We start from the raw sequence: 23,870 nt of genomic DNA, 5'->3' as shown, positions 1-23,870 counted from the left end.
TTGAGGTTATAATAATGCCTCTAGTTAAAATAAAGTCTCTTATCCCCTGCCACCCTCCCCTCCTCAAAAAGTGAGTCAACCTTGAATTCCAAAAAGGAATATTCATTTAATATAATTATTTCGATACCAGTTATATCACATAGACCATGAGGAAACTCCATGAGTATTATGGAAAACTACATGAAAGAGGGAGCTGCCACTTGCCACCCACTTCACTTTCAGCTTTTAAAGCCAATACCCAGCTAGACTCAAATCTCATTGACTTCAGTGAAAACAAATCAACACTCCAAAATCAGGCCATTTCAGGCTGGAAACTGGATCTCAAAGACACCACTTCATATGTGTGTGTGTGTGTGTGTGTGTGTGTGTGTGTGTGTGTATATATATATATATACATGTATATATATATATAATTTTTTTTCTATCCTAAGCTTTCAGTTTGTCTATTCAAATAGTCTAATAAAACTCACAGTTACAAAGGATTTTATTGGCAAATAAAGGCCCATATTAAAAATTTTATCAAAACAAATTTTTGTTCTACATAGCTAACACTAAGAAATATTTTCTTGGACTTATAAAGAATATTTAATTGCATATAAGTTTTGCTTTGGGAGGGATATTGAAAACATAATTCTGTAAGAAATTAGAAAAGACTAGAAACAAAAGTGAAAGTGACTAGTCTTAATTTTCAAAAAATCAAGTGCAAAGATAAATAGTGCAAATAATGAAAACTAGAAATTTTATAGGCAACTTTACAGTCTTTCCTGCTTTTGCACTTTTACATATTGACAACTTTATAAACCCTAACAACTGTATGCAGCATGGAAATGGGCTATCATTTATCTCCATTGACTAGACTCAAGGAAGCCTTTCAAAGACTTGTCTCACAGTCATTTAAATCACTGGTTCTTGACACAGGTTTGGGAATTCACTTCTTTTTAAACAATTCCTAAGGGAGGGGTTATTTAAGAAGGCTCTACACTGACTTAAGTTATAGTATGTAACTATAATAATTTAAAATCTGACACACAATACTATGTGAAAACCATAATAAGTGCCAACTCTACAAAATAAGTTAAAATAAAAATAATTCTTCTATTATTAATGTATTTGACATTTGTAAAAAAAAACCCACTACATTCCAAATACAAAATCAGAACCTCTTTTTTTTAGTTATCTTTAAAGAGGTTTTATCACTAACGTATACAGATTTGGGTAAAATGAAACTTGAAAGTAATCTGTCAAAATCACTGAGAATAAGTCCATACTAAACTAGAAAACAGAGTTAATCCAAATATACTTGAATTATATAACTTTAAAAACAAGTATGATAGCAACTCTTTATCTTAAATAATTTACAATGCTCCTGGGATACTGGGAACAGAAATCTAAACACAATCACTTCACCCTACAAAGGACGTAAGAACTTCCAAGATGTACTAAACTATATTATTAACACTTGCCACCAACGAACTCTTGAGAATTCTACAATTTTAAAGTAACACAGAAAGTGGGAGAACAAACAGAAACTTGAGTTGGGGGGGGAGGGGTGTGTGTTGTCTAATTTCAGAAATATAGTATTATTGAGGATCTCATAAGGTCTACAATGTTAAATGGTTGCTAGGATTGTAAATATAAAAGAAATAGAAAGGATGCCTAAAATTGCAATTCAGTGTTTTTACCCGGTTTATTGTCCTCTTCTAGAAATTCATGTGGAACAAAGGCTCAAGGTTCTATAAATGCAAGGCATAATATGGATCTTTGTGGACTATAAAATCAAATAATTTGATCTAAAGAACATTTTGAAAAGCAAAGGTAAACTACATTGTAACATGAACCCAGGAGAATGTAAGATACATATTTCTGATAGTTTAAAAATGGTAACGGTGAAAAAGTTTGAAACTTTCTTATTTCTTCCCCTCAAAATAAGTCTCCAGCAGCAACTTGCCTTGACCAGGAAAGTTGCCATTCCACAATTGTGCTATTTAATTTGTCCAGAAAAGCAAACATCCTACACCTGAAAACAGATTTGTATATTGCATCATCACTATAACATCTAGTTACAGACCAATAGCTTTCCCATAACCAACAAGGGACCCATTTTCTGATTTTACTGAAACTTCCTTAGTGAACATCAACTTCATTGTCCTTAGCAAACAAACTCTCATTTAAGACTCCATCTCAGTGTCTTTTCCTACCTCCAGTAAAAATTTCTTCCACTTTACCTTGAAACCATTCCCTTGTATACCTCTCACTCTCCATTCATAAACACATTAAACAGCTCTCCTCTTTCTGCTCTCCAATTTCCAAACCAGTAAGTCTCAGCTTCCAGGAACTTACCCAAAATACACATACTTCTTACTTTCTTAAATTCACAAATTTCTTAACAATTTCAATGCTCTTCAAACTGCCAACTTAAGACTATGGGGAAAACAGCAGTCAGAAAAAACTGCTCAATTACCTCATAATGCAGAAATCTTTCTGGGATCAGTTAGCTATGTTCTTTTCTAAGGCAGGAGTCAGCAATTTCTTTACTTCCTTCCTAAGGAGGTAAACTGGAGTGCCACTGGTAGGCCTATGGCAAGGAGAAGGATAAAGGAGACAAAAACAGGGGAAAAGGAGGATGGGAAAAAGAAAATTCCAGTGTTTATGGTAGGGAAGTAGCTCAAATGTCACCAACAACTACCTGCACTGGAAACTGCCCACCCATTCCAGCTCAAAGGGAGCTTGACCCATTCCCCAACATATGTCTATTAATTCATCAGTGGATGGCCATCACTGAGCTGGTCAATGTGAATACATAAGTCACCTGTTCCATAAATTTGACTGCCACTTCATAATAAGAACATCTTAAGTCCTCCTAGGATCCTTCTGCGTTAATCCAGTTTAGAGCAAAACACATGCTAACAAGAGTATTTCCACGTTTCTCAAAATTCTAGATTATAAAGGTTTGGTCCTTGAACTTGGAGGCTTCTAGACTTATTAAAGTGTACCCTAAATCAAGAAAATTAGACTCTTTAGCTTAAATTTTCTCCAGGAAATACTACAAAAATTTAATTAACAAGCAAATTACTAATAATCACCAAAACAAAGTATGTATTCATGAAAATGCAAAAATGTTATAATTCCAAAATGAGTAAAATATTTCTGGTCCATAAGAAGTAACCTTATTTTACACAGAGGCTCACCACCATGTTTCTACCTATCAAACAAGACAATTTTCCATAAAAGCAAAGCACATCAGGAAAAAAAAAAAGAAAGGGAGGAAGGAAGGGAGGGAGGGAGGAAGGGAGGGAGGGAAGGAGGAAGGTAGGGAGGAAGGAAATGCCAAACACAATATGGGGACAAAATAAAAATAAATGAATAGCTATGAAATTCTTTTCAAGAAAAATGTTTCTAACAAGTGACGTTTGCCATACTCAACTTTCCTAAAGGCATATATTGCCTAGGACCATTCAACATCAAAATCTGGTAGTCAGTTTAGCAGCTGAAAGATGACAAACTGTTGGCTTGAAACCAATCATGTATTTCACTTTTCACCTGGTTGTCTTGCATTATGAAATTCTACCTGACCCATGCTAATGTTAGTTTAGATGATCTTCATTTAGCCCATAATAATGAAATTTCTGCTCAAAAAGAGACTATCAAATGGCCTAGGCCTTAAATTCAGGTTTTGTTTTAGGATCAGATAACTCTTCAAATATTAAAATCAGCTTTTCTTAAAAATTTATTGCAAATTCTTCATGGTAATTAATGTTGCTGAGTGAAAACAGTAATTTTAATAGAGGTGAATGCTTAAGCTTTACATTAATTTCACTATGAATGGCCTAAATTTGGTTAATTTTCAATGAAAATAAACAGAAATATTATATGACTTAAAAGTGGATAAACTTCAACGACAACTTTGCACAAATAACTTTAGTGAATTTATTCACTTAAGGAATTCTAATAAATTCTCTTTCCTATTCATTCCACTCTCATGGGGAAGTGTGTATATATATATATATATATCATTAAGATATTCAGATTTAGGGATCATCAACTATAAATGTTATACTCAGAGTTATCACCAATTTTTCCAAACCTAAGTTGCTAAAGATTCTCTTGTTTTAGCATCCTTTTACATAGAAAGCCGGATCTCATTCTAATATTGAAAATGAAAAAAGTCATCAGATTTGGTATCTCATTTTTTATGGGGGAAAAAATCTTAAAAGTATGTTCACATGTATAACAAAACAAATCGTGGAGCTATGAAAGCCACCAGAACAATTTCAGAAATCTCCGTTCTGAAATCATATGGAAATGTGTGTATGTGTAACATGAAAAAAATGAATGGGAATATTGAAGAGAGGGTGAACCATGTGTGGGAGATAAAAATAATCATGCCCATGGTGGGGTCAACCATGGCTGGCAGATAATCCAAAATATCATAAAAGAAAAATGTGTTAGTTTAGAAAGTTTCAACATTGCCAAATGCAAAATGTTAAAGCACAGAAAAAATGAATGAGACAACCCCCACAAACATCATTTCATAAGAAAAAAAAGTAGAAAAAAGTGACCTGTACATCTTTTTCAATATACCAAATCTTAACTGACTTAAAGATTACATAAAGTATTTGGGCCATGGTACCCACCCAGATTCTCATTATCAACAGACTTATCTTTTCCCCTCCCTTCCACCCAAATTTAGTTGTTTTCCTGCAGAAAAAGCACAGCATTCCTATATTAATAAGTATAAGAAATGAAAACAGTGAGTACAACTGATATAGATCCATTGACTTTTATTACAAATGTACTTGATCACTTGGCTTCAAAAAGTTTAAAATCAATACCCTATTTTCTGTATGCCAGTACAAAGCAAACTGTTTTACAAATTAAATACCTAAAAATTTGACAAAAATATTAAAATTTGATGAAAAACAATTATAAAAATCCTTAATCTCTCTCTTCAAAAAAGGAGGCAGTCTTCCCAGTCCTATTGTACAATATTAATAATATTCACCATTTTTAGAATAGGTAGCTAAATTATATTTTTCTGTTAGCATACAAAACTCTTAGACTAATAGATTTTATTTGTATATGCTCCAGTTAAGTTTGTGAATGCCATCTGATTGCAATATAATCAACTATCTTTGAGTCCTAATTTACACTTATTTAATAATTTGCATAGTTTAAAAGGGATAAAGGTTATTCTATAACTAATTATCATAGGCTATTACAGTGCTATTTTTCAAGGCAACAAGTATTTGCTCCCAAATGAAATTATCTTCTTTAGGCAGGGGTTAAAATTACTAGCAGCTTTCTCCATTACCTGAAAAATCAAACTGGAATAGTTATCCATCTCTAGATGTGAAGACCTAAAAAACACATTGATACATTTTTCACTTTGAGTCAAATTTCAACCCCTGAATGGGACAACTAGAAAGTGAGACTTTCAAGGTTTTTTATTTCCCTGTTGGTTTTGGTTTCTACTCTCCATGGCTTTTGAGAAGCTGGAAAAGTTTGTCTTTCCTGACTCACATTGTCTTTTTTTCCATTTGGCAAATATTCATCTACCTCCAATCTGTATCTAGTGGAGGAAAAGCCAACATGGCTTTTCTTATGAACTTCCTTTGTTGTCAAAGGCATGTATAATGATTTCTACAGTTCTGGTTAGTTAACTTTAGCTCCCTCTGTGGCTGGATGACTGCTGTTTCCAACATCAGCATGATAAATAGGAGGCACAAATAAAAAGTAGCTTAAAAAAAGATTTGGTGACTTAAAAGAAAAAACAAAAAAACCCAAAAAAACGAACAACACTAAAGCACACACACTTACATGGGCATTTCAAATCTGGTGGCTGATCTCTGGATTAAATTACTTGACAATGTCTCTCATTTTAAAGAACGCAATGCATTTCAAGTGTTCTTTTATACTTAGGCAAATAATACAGTTTAACCAAGTTCTTGGACCTTAATTGTAAGACAAAGCAGATCATTAAAAATAAGGCATACTTGTCATGAATTAAGTTTTGTTTACTTGTTTTTGGCACATTTGATCATACTGTCTTCTATGAATAAAACATATGGTCAAATATACCATTTCCTTTTTTGTTTCAGCACAAACAGGGTTTACCAACTAGTAAAATAAAAACAAGGAAAAACTCCAACATAAAACACTGAGAAATAGAACCTTGGTAAAGTACCGAGCACCTGGGGGGAAGGGTGGGAAAAGGATGAAACAGGAGAGGGGAGAAGGAAAGGTTGGGAGGGGACTTGGGGAGGTAAAGTGAGATGCAAAAAAAGAGCATCTTTACAGTCATTTGTCTTTTCTATGATCACGTCTTAAGAAGTCTTAAAAGATCTGCATGTGGATTTCTTTTTAAACCCACTGACCATAATTCAGACACTGGTTTCAAAATCTGAGTAAGATTGTGTTTAACTGTTATAGTGTAAAGACAATTGCACAATACATGTGCTTCTTGATCCGGTAGGATTCCAAGCAGAATCTGAAGTCTATAGCTAAGAAAGGCTTCACTTTAGGTAACTCGGACCCTAAAGAAAACCTCATGAAAGAACTCGCATCTCAAAGAAAGGACACTTTGCCTAAGTTTGCTGTGTTTTTTGTTGACTTGCACTACTTATTGCTGGCTACTATGAAACACTGATCTAGGAGTACTCCAACAACCTGTAGTACAAGGCTTAACTTTAAAAAGCTATAGTAAACAAGAGACAAAATCAAAGCAATTCTCTTTCCTAACTAGTAACAGCACAGAGAATGCAGTCTTTTCCATATCACAGTTAAAGTACAGTGAACAAAACAGCTCAACAAACCTTAAGACAAAAAAGTGCAGGTTATTAATGTTTACATGCAGTTGATAAGCATTCCAAATGTCACATTATGCACTGTAAAAGCTCAACTTTACTATATGGAAATAAGAAAAATGCACCTTGGGGGAAGGGGAAAAGCAATTTAATCATTTCCAGTGATTTTGTAAGTAAAGAAACTCCTAACTATTGTACGGTCACCTCATATTAAACATTGTATGAATATTAAAAGCAAACAATTTAATGGGAAAATGCACAGTACAATGGAAATAGCTTGTTATTCAACACATACAGTAGATCTCAAAGACAACACACTCAACCAGGGAGCTTAAAAATACCAAATCAAAATCCAAAGAACCAGCAGAAAAAAAAAAAATCCTTCAAAGACAACTGTTTCACCTTCCTAGGCCAATGCTTTACAATGTGAGAAGCACTGATACCTTCCAGCTCCTACAGGTGGTGTCTTCTACATACAGCAGTTAGATCTATATGGCTGGATTTGCCAAGAAAACAATTCCATCCCCAGAACTCTTTATGTCAGACAAGATCCATTTTTTTTAAACCAAAATACTTTCTACAGAATTCCAAACCAAAATGTACTGTTTAAGGCATCTTTTTTTATAACATTTTCTCTTCACTCAAAGATGATAGTCATGCAGCAGTTTAATGATAAAAATATATTAATATTTTACTATACAGCAGCAAGAAGTTAGTTGTCAATTAAAAGCACACGAACATCTTTAAATGAAAACCTGTAAAAGACTATCGTTACAAACAATTTCAGTTGGGAGGACACCAGCTTAGTAAAGTGCTCTCCTAAGCTTTGCATTTTCATACCCTACACCTTGAATATATGAGTTATAGAACATACTTTTGATAGAAGGCTTGTACACTTGGGGAACACAAATACACTTAGCATATAATGTAGCCAGTAATAACTAGCACCACAGCTACATGGAAATCCTTTACATACACCAACTTGGCTTTCACTTTTAAAATGAAGCTCAGAATCCATGGCTCAGTAGGATAACTATAATTGTGTTGCTCTGCTTTTTAACGGGTCTACATAAGTTAATAGCACTGGCAAAAATCAAAGGATAGCTTCAGACCTCTTATAAGTTTAGGAGACAGTGCTAGTGACCACAAATAGACTCACTACCTGATGTCCAAGTACAGGTTCACTGGAAATTGCTGCACGTTAGTTAAGTTTTTAAAATCTTTCTACACATAATAAAAAAAATATATTATGAACGATACAAGTACATCTCATATACACAATAATGACAAAACGCCTACTCAGTCAAAGCAAACAGATGCAGAAAAATATTATGGGAGATTTCCTTTTCTTTCTTTCTCTTTTTTCTTTTACTACTTGAATAACTTTGGTTCCAACCGTAAAAATCACAACTTAGCAAATTTCATTTAAATGCCTTTTTTAATAATTTCTTCATGTTCACAGAAGTTTCACTGACCATTTTTAAATGTTTAAGGTCCAGATGCAATGCATATTGTATAAAAGAGAGCACTTATTGTTTACCTTGCATGAATTAACCTACGTACCTTTAACTCTACAAACTTCTGCATAACATTTAGACAAAGCTCAGACACACAGCATGCCTAGCCCTCATATATATACACATCTCTAATCACAGGTATATAGGGTGTCAAATATACTATAATAACCTCCATGTAAGGTTTGAAATTTGGTAACAAAATGAGAAAAAACTAAAAATATTATTTTACGTGTTCTAAAATATCTCTTTTTTGTGCTAAAGTCAAATGTTAGCTCAACATGAAAAGGACTTTTATAGAATTCAGCAATATTATAATCTTGACCATTTTGCAAACACTTTTAATAATAATAGCTTAAACGTGTACAAAAGTTCTTGGTTAATTAGGGAAATAAACACTCAGTTCTTTATATTTTTTAATCAAGTAGGAAACACAGTTCATATAATGTTATTACTTTTTGTATTTTTTTTGTTTTTTGTTTTTAGCAGCTGCTTACTGTTTTATATGGTGGATAAAGTGGACAACATCCAGCGATGGGTGGCAAGTCAAGAAGAGAAACTGTCAGTTGGTGGAGGTTCTGTGGGTGGTGCTCCCTTGGAGTTAACAGTTCTTTTTTTTTTTTTTTTAACTTTTTAACTTTTTATTTTCTCTCTTTCTTTACAGTATATTTTCTCTGTGTGTGGCGCTGTGTGTGTGTGTGTGTGTGTGTGTGTGTGTGTGTGTATGCATGTGGGGGGGGGTTCCATTCAGTTTGATCAATCTTCTTCCCCTTCTTCCTCACCCTGCAGTAGCAGGGTGGCAGCGGCGGTCTCCTCCTGCTGCTGCTGCTGCTGCTGGTGGAGCTGCTCACAGGCAGCTCGCTTCTCCCTCTGCTTCTCTTGAATCTTCTTCATCTCCTCCGAGTACTTGCAGAAGGTGTGTCCGAACTTGGCCCACACCTTGTAGGGCACGGTGATGGAGTTGCGGTAGGTGGGCTTCACCTCGCTCACTCGCATAAACACGCCGTACTTGTTGGAGCCCACATCAAAGAAGAAGCGCTTGTTGTCCACAGTCAAGGAGGTGCCCTCGGGCAGCTCGGCCGGCTCCTCCTCCACTCCGTAGTCGTCGATGAGCTTGGCCAGAGCGTCGCGGAACTCGATGAGCCCCTGTGCGGGCAGTGCAATGGTCTGGCCCTGCGTGGAGCCCAGGCCGGGCCCCCGGTTGACCGTCTGGCGGATGCGCAGGAAGCGGCCGCGCTGGTTCTCCTTGAGATCCATGTAGTACTTGCGGTTCTCGCGCACCAGGAACTCGCTCTTGAGCGCCCGGCGCGGCTCGTCCTGCGCCTGGGCCAGGTCGGGCGGCTGGCTGGGGCCCAGCTGCGCGTAGTGCTCGATGAAGTCGCCCAGGTAGTCGCGGAACTCCACGGCCACTGACATGGAGAGAGTGAGGCGGCTCTTGTTGCCGCCCGCGCCCACCTCAGCGATCTTCAGGAAGCGGCCCTTGGCGTTCTGCTTCACGTCCAGGTAGAAGCGCTTGTTCTGGATGTCCACCCGCTTGGAGGCCAGCTCCTGCGTCTCGTGCTGCAGCCCCCCCGGGGCCCCGCCGCCGCCGCCGCCACTGCCGCCGCCGCCGCCCCCGCCGCCACCACCGCCCCCGCCGGAGCCCGAGCCCGAGCCCGGGTGCCCCAGGGAGCCGCCCGAGCCCAGCGCCGCACCACCCTGCTCGCTGCCGCTGTCTCGGTCCGCCATGATGCTGCGCTCCGCCGCCGCGCTGCCGCCGCCTGCCGCTCCGCCCGCCGCCGCCTCAGTCGCCTCAGCCGCCGCTGCTTTCCCTCCCCGGCTCCGCCTGCTGCCGCCGCAACCCCCACAGCCAGTCAGCCACTCTCGCGAGATCTGCGGGAGAGACGAGACAGACGAGACCCGGTAACAGGGCACTGACTCCCCAGTACAGTAGCCGGGCGCCCTACTGTACGCGCCCACCCGACCGCCAGCACGTGACCCGCACCCCCTCCCCGTTGCCAGTCCCCCATCCGCCCGCCCGCCAGGCGGCGCCCACCCACCGGCCCTCACCCCGCACCCCTGGTTGGGGTGGGGGGGGGACTAGAACGCGCCGCGTCGCAGCTGCTGCCGCCACTGCCGCCACCACGGTGGCTGTCGCTGTTGGCCAGACCCTGAGCGGCCTCGGCCCGGGGAGTTGGGGGACTGGCGTGAGAAGGGGACTGCCATACTAAGCACAGGGAGTGGGCCTGAGCTCTGCTTTCCAGTGACCCCAAAGAAGATGTGGGGGGAGGGGCCCGCGCAGCGCAGTTGAGCCCGCTGCAGAGAGGGTACACCGAGTCACGGCCACCCCCTCCCCAGCGGGCCCCATCCAGACCCAGATCGGCCCACCCGTCACTTGACTGGACTGTCTCCTACCGCAGAGCCCTGGCCGCAGAGGCGGGCGAGGAAGAAGAGAGGTGGTGCAGCGGTAAACCTTAGCTGCAGAAGGGGCTGCCAGGGATGAGGACGGGGCGCCGGTAGCAGTGGCGCGGAGCACCAGACACCTAGCCCTTCCCTCCCCTCGCTCCCGCCGCTCCCCCTCCCCGCGCACGGCAGCGGCTCTGGCCTCAGATGATCCCGCTCCCCCCTCCCCCCAACCGCAGCCCCGCACAGTCGGGCGGGCGGGCGGGCGCACTCACCGGCAGGGGGGAGCCGAGCAGAGGACGGCAGCCGCACCAGGGCCGGGGTGCCCGCAGTGCCTTTTCCCGTTGGCTCTGCCCTTCTCCCCAAGCAACAATCAAAAAGAAACCCCACACTCACCCCAAAACCTTCAACCAGCCCCCTCTGGGACAACGACTGCCCGCCTGCCTCCCCCTCCTCCTTCTGAGATTTGGGGAAGGGGGGCACCCTGTTCAGGGCTGAGCCCAGCCTGGGTTGCCGGCCAGCTCTGCGGATAAACCAGGCCCTGCCGAGCCTTCAGCCCCTAGCCCACTCTTCCTCTCTGGAAGGACCCAGATGGAAGAGAAAACCAAGCAGGCTTTAGGAAATTCACGAGCTAAAAATGTCAGGAATTTCCTGGGAAACGCAGTTCCTTACGGGATTCATTAACGCAGGTTCGCTCGCCCCTTTTACTCCTCCTCCCAGAAACTCCTAAGTGTCAAGGAGAGCCCCCATCTCTCAAAAAGTAAAACATTAAATGATCGCTGGTTTTTAGACAGACAGCTAGGTTACCGACCATTACCAATGACAGCTAAGCCAGTGAAAGCTAAAGGGGGTCTTCTCTGGTCTCAGGAAGGGGCTCAGAAATAAAAGATTTCTCTCTTCCTAGATCTGAGGCATAAACTAGGGCCTATTTTCCTTCTTCCAGATAGATAGCAAATGCTCATACTCCCTCACTGCAGTCTGCAGTCCTAGCAGCTGTGGGAAAGCTAAGGCCTGTCTCCAGGGCACCTCCTGCCTATGCCCCTACATGTTCCTCATCACCTTCTGCAAGGGGCTTAGGTGATACAGACCTCACAGCCCTATTCCTGGCTTTCTCAAGCATGGATTGTTGCCTCCATCCTGAGAAGCATATCCCTATCTCATCTGTAGGCTCCATTCCCATTTAACACCCCCCAACCCCTGCCCCCAAAAGTAAGGAGACTTGCCTCCCTCACTCTTAGCTCCCAAGACATCTGAGTACCTGGCTGCCCAAGCTTCCTGGAAAAGAGAGGGGTAAAGAGAGGACTAATGATAAAGAAACCCAGACCAGCCCAGGGCATAAGCTTTGTCAATGCCTGAGACCTTAAAGCCCCCTGATATATCCCTTCATCTCCTGGGCAAACCTGCCTGCTAAGTATTCACAGCTACCTTTTTCTCTTAGCAAGGGCCCCATTCAACCCAGCATTAGCTACTTCAGCTCTGGGCTGACGTTCGCTACCTCCCGCTAAAGAGGAAGAAACAGGGCAGAGCACCCTGGCTCCCAAGAAGAAAACTGGGATAGTCCTGTGAACCAGCCTCAGAACCACCCACCTGTCCAGCTGTTCCTGAAATGGCTCCCTGAAGACGAGGCCCACTGTGAGAGATGGAAATCCAGATTTTGGGCCCCATAAAGAACTTCCCCTTAATTTAGGGTCATCCTCTAGCACTGCGTAGTACCCTTTCAGTGCTGATTTTTCTGCACTCCCTCCCCTGTCCCCAAGTCTGTCGGGAAGGAGATATAGGAACTGTTGGTGCACTTCCCACCACACAGAAATACATGTGTAAAAAGCGGCGGCTCCTCTAGGTTTGCACGGTAGCGATCAGGACCCTGGATAGACCCCGGCCCCAAACAGGGTCTCAAAGGCTGAGTGGCAGGGTCTCCGCACAGAACTGGGCGGGGCATTACGCTTCCACCTGTAAGCTGAGACTACTACGACCTGGTTAAGACCGCTCTAGAAGAGCCGCTATTCTTCCTCAAGGGTTTACTTCGCGCTGAACCAAGCCCTTGACCCCTCAGGAGAACTCAAAGCAGCAAGGCCAGTGGGGCTGCGATAAGGGGGCACGCGCCTGCCGGTCCCTGTCACTCTTCCATGCTAATGATCGCTTCCCCCAGGACAAAAAAGTAGGGCTCGAAACTGCCCGCCTTCTTGAACCAACTTTGGAGTCTAAATTTCTTGCCCTCTGTCCCAAACGTTTATGTCCAGGGGCTCTGAATTGGTTTGAGTTTGGGAATGCCCTGATTTTCTGAAAAAGTGACTGTCACAGGAACTGAGTTCTTAGTTCCCCAGCGCAGAGGCAATTGATGAAGTTTCTAGACAAAACACAAGTTAAATATCATTTGCACGCATAAACTGGGAATTTTAAGCTCAAATCAGTAAACAACTGAGACCTGGATCTCTCCACATAAATATGTTCTTACTTATTTCATGTTTTTTATTATATATGTATAAAATTTTGCCTTTATCTATTAGCTTCTTGCCTACTTTATAAATGTATCTAAAAGCAAACAAGGTTAATAATGCCTTTCCCAAAATAATACAATGATAAATAGGATATTTAACACATTTTCACTACTCAAACAAGAGAGTTTATTTCAGGATGAGCCTGTAAGTGTGGGCTTTTGGTCAGAATGGAGGGGGTGGTGAAAGGCGGCTTTCCGTAGGCTACAGAATATAGTACCCTTAAAAGGCAGTCTGAGAGAAAAGTCTTAAAACAAAGAGTTTAACCTTAAACAGAACTTCAAAGTTAAATTTGCATCCTAACGTTGAAAATCCATTAGCAAAGTTGTGGATTTAAAAACACACCTAGCTATTTGTTAATTACCAAAACAATATGCTAACTTGGTAAATGAAAAGCCAGTTCTAGTGTCTAGATGTTTGCATTGTCATTTTAAACCAAATAGTTGTAAAATTAAAATTATAATTGCAATACAATGTAGGAAAAACAAAGGGAAAACGAAATATATTAATATGCACAAAATATCTGTGTTAATGAAAGAACTATCAAAAAATATTTCCTTCCTCCTCAAAGTTTGCTTATATTTTTAAAACCTAATAAACGTCTCTAGATTTAGTGTGCTCTCTTATTAACACTACACACACATTTCGAGAATAGAGATTGCTTTATTTTTAATCCCTCTATCTCTACATCTTTAACAAAATCTTACCAACAAAAAACTGTTCACAAGAGAAACACATACTAGGCTGAACAAGAAGGAAAAAACCTCATTTTCCTCAGCCTGAAATACGGTCTGAAATGATCTAATTCTAAAAGTAAAAATTAACATACACATTTACAAAATAAACTTGGAGAGAGGGGATCTACCTCTGGGTAATAAACCCTTTTGATTACGGAGTTCCCAACAGAAACAATACGCTCATTAATATTTCACAGAATCACAGATTTCCCAAATAAAAGAGAAGCAAAAACATTAGAACTTGTGTTTTCAAGTGCTACTTAGGTTAAATGCCTGTCTTAAACCAGACAATTATCTTCAATACCCAAATCATTAAAACTAACTGGAATGTTGTACTGTAACTGTTCAAAGTGGAGGAATTACCCATTTCTTCTCATGGCTAGCTACCAGGAAAATTAAGGGAAACTCTCAAGTAAATCTTAACATTTAACAACAACGACTAATAGTATTTCACCGACCATTTTTAAAAAGTCTATTCCCTTTCTATAGCTCATCTAATCTTTAAAATTATGCCTCTCCAATGCTATTTCAATGTTTAGGGTTAAAGATATGAATTAAACATTTAAAATCTGAAGAGAACAATCCATGTGATAGAATCCTCACATTTCCCCAAATGTTATTTTAAGCATTTGCAGAAGAATTAAATAAATGTAGCACACATTCTAAATTCGATAAAAGATTCAGAGAACCCGACATTTTATGTACCCAAAAGGTCCAAACAGAACCGATGCAAATGTCAACAGCTCTCTCTCTTTCGGCTGATTCTTAAATGGTTTTACTAGTACCCAAAGGAATGAAATCAGCAACTCTCTCCACACTCTAGTCAACACTCCAATTTTCAAAGCCGCAATTCGAAAACGTCAGTTTGGGCGGGGAACAGTGAGGGTCTTGAAGTAATCAAAAAATTCCTTTTCTCCTCTGACAATCTACCAAAAGATGTCAAACCAAATTCAGCCTATTATAAAGCACTGGGGCTTCCTTCCAAGGACACGGGACACCAGCAGAGACACCGCTGCAAAAAGCTGTCCAAAAGCGCCTGGCCCGACAGAAACGTAAAGGGGCCCATATAAGAACGAATTAGAAGCCTCAAGAGGGTCCCGCAGAGACAACGGAAATTAAAGTAGCATTTATTCAGGGGTAGACAGCAACGAACCAAAGAAAGTTTTCCCAGCCGGACTCTTGGGCCTTTCTCTACCCAAGATCAGGCTCAAGACAAATATATTTGTTGGGGTCCCTTCCCCATAGCCGCTGCCGGGGCCTACCGTCGCTCAAAGGGAAGACCCTCTAACTTCACATCCGTCCGTTTTGCCCTCGGACAAAGGCAGAGGAGACTGTGGAGCTGACCTAGCTCTGTGGGGCAGCAAAAATGCCTTGTTCGGGCCACCCATCTTTGGGCCTGGCTTCGTCTGCGCTGTCAGCACCAGTGTATTCTTTTTTATTTTTACAACGCACACTGGGAGGGTGTATGCATTGCGGGGGTGGGGCGGGGGTTGAACAGAGGAAAGGAGGGGTTGGTAGTGGAGCCTAGAAGCCTCCTTCCTCTCCTCTCCTGCCAGGGTTGCTGTGCAGGGAGTGTCGGCCAGGTTTGGCGAACTGTCCCAGGCCCCAGGCAAAGGTGGTCAGGGGGAATGGGGCTCAGGCATTGCTAAGCAAACGGCACCACTGGTGGTCTCCAGCGCCAGAGGAGGTAGGATTGCTTTTTTTTTTTTTTTAAAGGGGCGTGTGATTTTCTTCTTTTTTGGAGGTGGGAAGGAGTTCGTTCGTTCGTGCGCTCCGGAGGGAGGGGGGCGCGTTGCTGCACTACCAGGGTCCCCGGAGGAAGGGTGCGGGGATGTCTACAATGCTACAGTAATTATTCCTGGGGCATAAGAGGGCAATTAGAGGGGACAAGGTGGGCGGCACCTCAAGCTGTGGCAGTGGCAGCAGAGAAGGTCGCGAGGGGCTTACCCGGGCGGGCGGGCGGGCGCTGTCCTGCCGCAGGTGAGGGAGGGCGCGGGCTGGAGGGAGGGAGGGCGCGCGCGAGGCAGGCGCTAGGCGGGCGCGAGGAAAGGGGGAGGGGAGGAGGGCGCGCGCGCGCACACCTGTCCTGGACAGCGGCGCGAGCCGAGCTGCGCCTCACTCGGGCTCTGCCGGCTGAGGAGGGAGAAGGGCGGGCTGGCAGGCGGGGGCGGGACGCCGAGGGGAGGAGGAGGAGGCGGCTCGGATGGCTGGCTCGGCTCTCACTCGTTCTCCCTCCCGCTGGCAAGTCCGGCTCACACCCTGCTTCTCCCGCTCACTCACAGCCCCCTCGGCTCTCCCTCCTCCTCCTTCCCCTGCGGGATCCGCTCGCTGCCGCCGCCGCCGCAGACGGCAAGTCGTGGCAGCCAGACGTCGGCGCGTAACCCGGCGCTCCGTGCGTGACTCCGGGCGACGTCAGCGCGCGCTCCCCGCTACCCACCATCTCCCCCCCACACTCCTCCCGTGGCTCGCGCCCTCCGCCCTCGCGTTCCTCCGTTTCAGTTGCAGCGGCGGCGGCCGCCGAGCGCGCTCCCTCCGCCCCCCATTTCGCGCGTGCGCGCGCCCTCCCCGCCGTTGGCGCGTCAACAGCCCACGGCCCAGGCCTTGAGGCGCGTCTGAGGAGGGGGCTGCCTGCGGCCTCTTTGCCCACCCTTCCTCCACTCACTGCCGGTAGCGCCCCCGGGAGGACTTCTCCCTTGTTGGGCTCTGAGGGCGGAAGCCAGGCTCAGGCGGGGAGGGAACCCTGTAGGGCCTGCGTCAGCTCCAACTTAGGGCCCTCAGCGTCGTTGTCAGTGTCGCTACCACCCTGTCACCCTGCCCCGCGGCCCCGTTCCGCCCGCATCTCTTAGGAGGCGATAGGCCTTTCATCTCCCGGGAGGGTCTCACCTTGGCCTTCAGACGCCCGCCGAGAGGGGCTAGGAGGGCAGAATTAGCATAAAGAAGAAACGGGCTAGACCACGTTCAGGCTGTAGCCCCAGGAATCCTTGACAGGAAGCGTGGGGTTGCTGCCCAACCTCCCACGCAGTGTAGGTGAAACTGGGCCCCTTTGAGGGACTGTGACTAAGGACAAAACCCTGATAAATATTATTTGTGCGTCCTTGGGCCGAGAGGGAGAGAGTAAAAGGGACGAGTTAATACTCATAAATTACTATGCTAGGGCGAAATGCAGAACTATAAAATGTCCTTTAAGAGTTTTCTTGAAATCTTTGACCAGGTTTGACAAGATTTTTGGTACACGTTAACTTTTTCCCTCATTTTGTATGCTGTCACATCTCCATCCTGCAACACTGCATACATAGAAGATGGATCAGTTAAAAATATCGGCTTCAAAATAAGCAAAAAACAGCCTTCCATCTTTATCATTATTTAAATAGCTCTCAGAGAAGTCAATCTGTGATTTAAGAAAACTTATCAATGTTTTACCTTATTTAACTGAGTATATTTTATTTTGAGGTAACTTTGCAATACACTGTGAGATATTCTTTTATTAGGCAATAGTAGACTTCTTTTTTTTTTATGTTTTAATAGTAGACTTGTCAACTCACTTATTATAGGACCTTCCAAGAAGCTTACCTAGCTAAGCCTTAGAGGCAAGTAGGAGAGAGGTGAAATTAACCCCATTTTATGGACGAGAAAATTGAGTTACAAAAATATGTCAGTTGTTGAGAGTTGCAAGCAGTCTGTCACCGATAAAGGGAAACACCATAGGTCTATTATTACCTGCTTTATCCACTAACCCAGAGATTCCTCAATAGTTTACTTCCGGGTATCTTTTGATTCCCCCCTCCCCCAACCCCACACTTGTGTATTGTAGGCAGTGCCTAATGTCTGAGAGAAACAAATTTGGGGAGTTTCCTGGAGACCCCAAATCACAGATTACTCTAAAAAGTTTGAATTTGAAAATTTCTGCCATAGAAAATTACAGCTCAGCAATAATTTATTGTGAAACAAACTTCCATATTAACAAAACAGCAAAATGTTTATTAATCCCTAGTTAGAAATGAGAAAAATTTTGAGACAGCCTTAAGAATGATGGGTCATTTCCTTTGAATTGCTTCTTTATTCGCCTCATCTTTAGGTGGCAGCACTACTATATAAATATCTTTAAAACTACAGTCTTCTGCAACTTGATATCCTAAAGAGTGTTTTGTCCTAAATGCTTCCAACTATATTGTGCAGATTAGAAGCTGGTGAAAATATGAAATCATAGCTGAGAATTAGAATACTTAGGAGGTTCTAAAGGTGGAAAAACAGGCTTTCAGAGGAATGAATAAAATACATGGAGCTACTGAGGGAAAAGATTAGAAAGGGTCTTTTTTAAGCTTTTTAATTTATGTTTACTTTTTAGCTATATGAGGAGTAAGCAGCATCTTTAAAGATCTCTTATTGAAAAAGCACAAGATAACCTTCCCAAGCAAACCATAGTTTCTCAATACAGCATGTTTTTCAAGTGTTTACAAATTTAAAGTTGTTAGTTGTATAGTTGCAAGTATTCCCTACAATTTTTAAATTCAGGTGCAGTTTTCCTCATTAAACTGCATCAAACTTATGAAGATTCCAAATAGGACCTTATTGTTGACCCTTGTGGAAGAGAAGAACTCATCTTGGCTCCTTTCCTGGCTTCCTGCATTTTTCATGTAAAAAATAAAACACCATTACTCAAACTCAGAGATGTGAGAAGATGAACTAAAACAAATGTAAAGTGATAAAAATTTACAGATATTCTATATCTTAATTTCTCCCCCATTTTTCAAGGGTAATGAATTGGGATATATGGGGTTATTTGGATCAAGTGTTTTCTAAGCAGAACTTTGTTGTAATTAATCTTGTATATTTACAGTCGTTCTTCCTGTACTTCTATATCCAAGCAACCAAGCAAAACTGAATTTACATGCATTTCAAAATAGACTGCTTTAGATTTACAATATAAATACAACCACCAAGGAATATAGAGGTATGACCATCAGGAGTGGGGAATTAAATCATTTCTGAGTAGATGATGAAGTGTTAGTAAAGTCTTTCTTGATGGCAGCTTCCATTTTTCTTAAGTCAAACTTGGGGAAGGAGTCTTAAGCAAATTGGTAGAACTCAAACTCAGCAGTATTATGTTAAGATTTTTAAGCTCTCTTGCGCCAGCAAATCATGCAGCCTGTGGGCCTTAGCTCCAAACTTCTGCCAGCTCCGTTTTGGCAGTAAAGTGTTCTGTTGAACAAAGTTTGCACGTGTTTGGGGTGTGAAGTGGCTCCTCAGGCATTTATTGGTTTTATTCCAGTTTAGGGACTTGAAGACAAGGGTCAGAAGCATGAGGCTTGTATAGTTCATATGTGCCCTAAAACAGACTATGCTGGTGATCTTGAATTTTCACTTAAACAAGAATAACTTTTTCTTCGTTGGTGTCTGAGTTATTGAAGTGGACCCTTTAGTTTACTCCTTAAGTACTCACATGATATTCAACCAGTTCTCAGAAGCAGGTAAGCAGGATCCTCTCTGTTGAGGGAATAGAGCTGTGGAAAAATCACTCCTCATCCTCTTACCCACAATACCAGCAAAATGTGTTTATCCAGATGAAACTCACTAAGTATAATATGCAACTTGAGAGCAAAGGGGCCAGTAATTATTTAAACTCAATCTCATTGTCAAATTATATAACTATGAGCTTCTGATCTTTTTTTGTATCAATTGTCTGACTTCAACTTTTTTACCTACCTCTTCCCATCCTGGAGTCATTGGTTAACAATACCTGGTGCAGATATGTGTGCTAATTTGTCGTATTTCAGAGGTCCCTTGTCCTGTTGGAAATATATATAAACAGTCTGTTTCCATTATTTTTTTCAAGCAATTCTAATAGAAAATCCTTGCATAATCCGCGGTAACACAATTTGAAAACCATTAGAGTGCTGTTGGAACATTTTTTTTTTCCCTTCCTGATTTAAGAGTAATGGGGGGGAAAAGACAAAAGTAAAAGTAACATGTTGAAATGAAACTATCATCTTACCTTTAACCATGATCAATGGAATGTCAATTTGTAGGCTACAAGTATGGTCATTTGAAAAAGGTAGTTACTCTTGATACTTTTGCCAAGGGACTGTGGCCTAACTCCTTATTTTTACCTTTCCCTTCTCTTTCCTTCTCTTTAAAAGTAATTCCCAAGTCAGAACTAACATATGAATGTTAGAGATGGAGAGGAAAGCTGGGCTTTTCCAAAGAGTGGATCTATCTGGACTGGAAAGTACCATTGAACTTTGTTGCACATTTTATGGTGACCCCAAAACCCTTTGCTTGCATACTATAGGATATCAATGTGTTGCCATTTTATTACCTGGAGCAAGACTAAATACATTCATGAGTAGGTATGTACATGCAACCAGATACCACTGCCCTCTGAGGCTAATTTAGGCCATTTTTACAACCCAGTGCAGTAGCACTTGGCAATTAGAAGAAGAAGATCAGTTGCATTTCTTCCTGTTGTGAGTAAAATGTGTGAAGGGAAGAATCAAAATATACCATGGGAAAAATACAAAGGGAGTTCTTTAATATTTTGTGCTATAGAATTTTTGTCTTTCAAGTATAATTTTTCTTCTTGTCTATTTAAATACTCAAAATTAATTATTAAATGTAATGTAATGATTAGTTTTTACTTTCTAGATAGTAAATCAATATTTACTTGATAAGTATGTGTATAAAGGAGAAATGTTTTTTAATTACTATTTTGGAATCCCACAATATACATATTTCATAAACATATTACAACTGATGCTTAGTTTAGATGGCTTTTTTTTCCTCTTTTTTCCCCTTGAACTTCCTTTTGGAAAGTATCACCTGCTATTTTAGAACTGGTCCTTGGAACCCACCACTGTTTATCAATCAGGCTTATTTTCTTGAGTCATTTATTGAACAGTATCTATCTGTTCTAACAGTATCTATCTGACAATGGCAGACATTGTTTTAGGTGCTTGAACAAAACAAAGTCCTTGCTCTCACAGAGTTTCCAGTCTAGTAAGACAGATAATATAATAAACACATATATAATATAATGCTGTATAGTGATAAGTGTTAAAAAGAAAAAAATAGCAGGTAAGGGGAAAAAGTTTTCTGTGTGATTGTGTGTGAATGTGTATGTGCATGTCTCACACCTGATATTTTAAACAGAGTGATCAAAGAAGCCTCTCTGAAGAGGTAGCATTTGATCAGAGACCTGAAATAGTCATGGGAAGATCTGGGGAGATGTTCCAGGTGTTTATATAGGCCACAAAAACTCAGTCACTCAAGTACAATCCAGGTAACATCCCATGTATAATCTAGATATACATCACACTATGTATACATTTTTTTTCTTAAGAGAGAAAAAAATTCATTAGGTTTTCAGAAAAGTTTTTCATTTAATATCAGCATTGTTCTATATTTCCCATGATTATTCTTCCATTATTTAATACAATAACATTTATGGCTCTACAGACAAAGCTTCACAGTCCCTTATCTGCAATTCCAAAATCCAAAAACTTTTTTCTTAATTCATTTTGTGGCAAAAATGGATCTGAACTGACTTGACTCTGTTTAAAGTCTTCATTTGGTCCATTTGGTGTGACTATTGATGCATTTCATTGTGGAAATATGTGTTTGATTAAGGTATGCTGCCCCAGACAACACAAGTTAAGTAAAACATAGGTAGCATAATATCTTACATTCCTAAAATATGAAATGAATTTTAATTCAGAAACACATCTGGCCCTAAGGATTTGGGTTAAAAGATTGCAGACCTGTATCAGATTTCTTCTTGGTTCTCTGATTAAATATCATCACTGACGTTAATCTTTAGATATCTTTTATTCAAAAGTATAATGTTTATATAATGCTCGTATTATGTACCTGGCACTGTGTAAATACTCTCTATTTATTATCTCATAAAATCCTCACAGCAACCTTATGAGTAAGTTCTATTATACTCATTTTACAGATGAGAAAACTGAGCCACAGAGAGATTAAGAAACCTAAAAATCACACAGTTACTAAGTGACAAAGTCAAGAATTAAACCTAGACAATTTTCCTTCATAGTTTGCACTCTTTGCCACTAAACTAACTCTCCCTCTCCCCATCCCTTTCACCCTCCCTTCTTCTTTGGAGAAGTTTCGAATATAAGCCCTTTCCAAGAGCATGGTTTTTTCCTTCTACTCTGAAGTATCAGACATCAAAACTTTACATTTTATTTACAAACAAATATCTGTCAATGTTTTTCATTTTATTTGCTCCTGCTATAATTTCAGCCGTTTCTATTTCAAACTGACATTAGAGATTTACTTATTCTCATTCTAATAAGTTTCCAGTTTAACTTCATCTTTCACCATCCTTTTCATTTGAATATCTTTGGATAATTATGAGACACCTCCCTTATTATTGTGGTCTTGTCCAATGTCAGATCATATTAAAAGTTTAGATCTAGTTTATTGAGCAGTAGCATCTGCCAACTAAACCTCTGTCACTGCTTTGTAAGTTTCTCTCAATGAATTACATAGCTTACTTCAGATCACTTTATTCTAGGAATATTAAATTTGTGTTATTGAGTTGGAATTGATTATGTTTTCATTAGTTTGTCCTCAGGTAAGAGTTCTTCCATAAGTAATTACAAACTGAGATAGTTTCTGCTTTTATTTATTTACTTGTTATTTATTGGCTACCTAAAATCAAGATTGATTGAGTATATGTCATGAGGCTGTGCAAAGACTTTATTATGACTGTATAACATAGGTAGGGTCAATTTGAGTAAGTGTATTACGTTGAACTTTCCAAGAATCTATTCTTGATTGTCCCAGAGATCCATTGTGAGACATTAAACAAATCACTTTATTTGTTCTCTGTGAAAATTAATGTGTTGTCCTTGAATACAAACATGAAGGTTCTGACACATACTCAGTAAAGCATTATCTTTTGTGTAACGTTGATAGACTTGTTCTGAGCCAAACAGTTTCTCTGGGGTCACTCAACAGCTCATGTATGCTAAGTTTAGGAGTGCAGTTCATGGCCACTAGAGCTAAAAAGGAATTAAACCCATCAATTTTACCTCATTAGCATAGTGCTGAAGCAAATGAGCCAACAAGTCAGTTATTAAATTGCTGAGAAAGCAAAGAGAGACTGAATAAATATGTATGTGGGTTGAGATTGGCTATAAAGTACATCAGTTTATTACATGAGAAATTGAGGTCTTTGCCAAGGCTTACCTTGAGTAACTTCCTGTCTCCTGAGGGATCCAAAAGGTGAGATTCTTCTCCTAAGACCATGCCCTGGAGACACAGCTTCTCTCTACTAGTTCTGCAATATTCCATGTTCCTAGTGCCCAGTACAAAAGTTTTGAGGCAAACGTAAAATAGATAGCTAGTGGGAAGCAGCCGCATAGCACAGAGAGATCAGCTTGGTGCTTTGTGACCACCTAGAGGGGTGGGAAAGGGAGGGTGGGAGGGAGGGAGATGCAAGAGGGAAGAGATATGGGGACATATGTATATGTATAACTGATTCACTTTGTTATAAAGCAGACACTAACACACCATTGTAAAGCAATTATACTCCAATAAAGATGTTAAAAATAAATAAATAAAGATGGCTTCACTCACCTGGAAAAAAAAATGTTTTGAGGCACACCATTAATATTTACCAAGATGTAATAATGTCTCAGGGTAAAAATCTTAATATTTACAGTTTACTTCAACTGTATATAAACTTTAATGAATTCATATGATGAAATACTTTTTTAGCTCTTCTGTTTTCCCTAATTTTTATTTAGGCGAAACATCCTCTGTTCAGTGTGGTGGTCAAGAATGTGGGCTGGGTAATCAAATCTCCTAGGTTCAAAACTCTGCTTTCAAATTCCTAACTTCGTGACTTTGGCAAATTACTTAACATCTGTAGGCCCCAGTTTCCTCATTTATCAAATGAGGGTAATAATACCAACT

General features: G+C 41.0%; 1 protein-coding gene across 3 annotated transcripts; it reads right to left on the bottom strand.

The window, feature by feature from the left end:
- Positions 1-8,222: 8,222 nt before the first annotated feature.
- On the bottom strand, positions 8,223-16,905 carry PURA (purine rich element binding protein A). Of its 3 annotated transcripts, none has more exons than XM_082650857.1 (2): positions 16,815-16,905; positions 8,223-10,189 (listed from the first exon to the last, which is right to left on the bottom strand). In XM_082650857.1, exon 2 carries the CDS (start codon positions 10,043-10,045, stop codon positions 9,074-9,076), a length of 972 nt encoding a protein of 323 aa, XP_082506983.1. In that variant the 5' UTR covers positions 10,046-10,189; positions 16,815-16,905; the 3' UTR covers positions 8,223-9,073. The 3 variants fall into 3 exon arrangements, with proteins under 3 accessions (XP_082506983.1, XP_082506982.1, XP_082506984.1); XM_082650856.1 differs by lacking the exon at positions 16,815-16,905 and adding an exon at positions 15,879-16,282; XM_082650858.1 differs by lacking the exon at positions 16,815-16,905 and adding an exon at positions 16,013-16,282.
- Between the last annotated feature and the right edge of the window lie 6,965 nt (positions 16,906-23,870).

Source organism: Grampus griseus (assembly GCF_964374135.1).
Source record: "Grampus griseus genome assembly, chromosome: 3".
Classification (NCBI taxonomy): domain Eukaryota; kingdom Metazoa; phylum Chordata; class Mammalia; order Artiodactyla; family Delphinidae; genus Grampus; species Grampus griseus.
The sequence above is the reverse complement of the archived record's forward strand: the minus strand, read 5'-3'. Positions and strand labels throughout refer to the sequence as shown.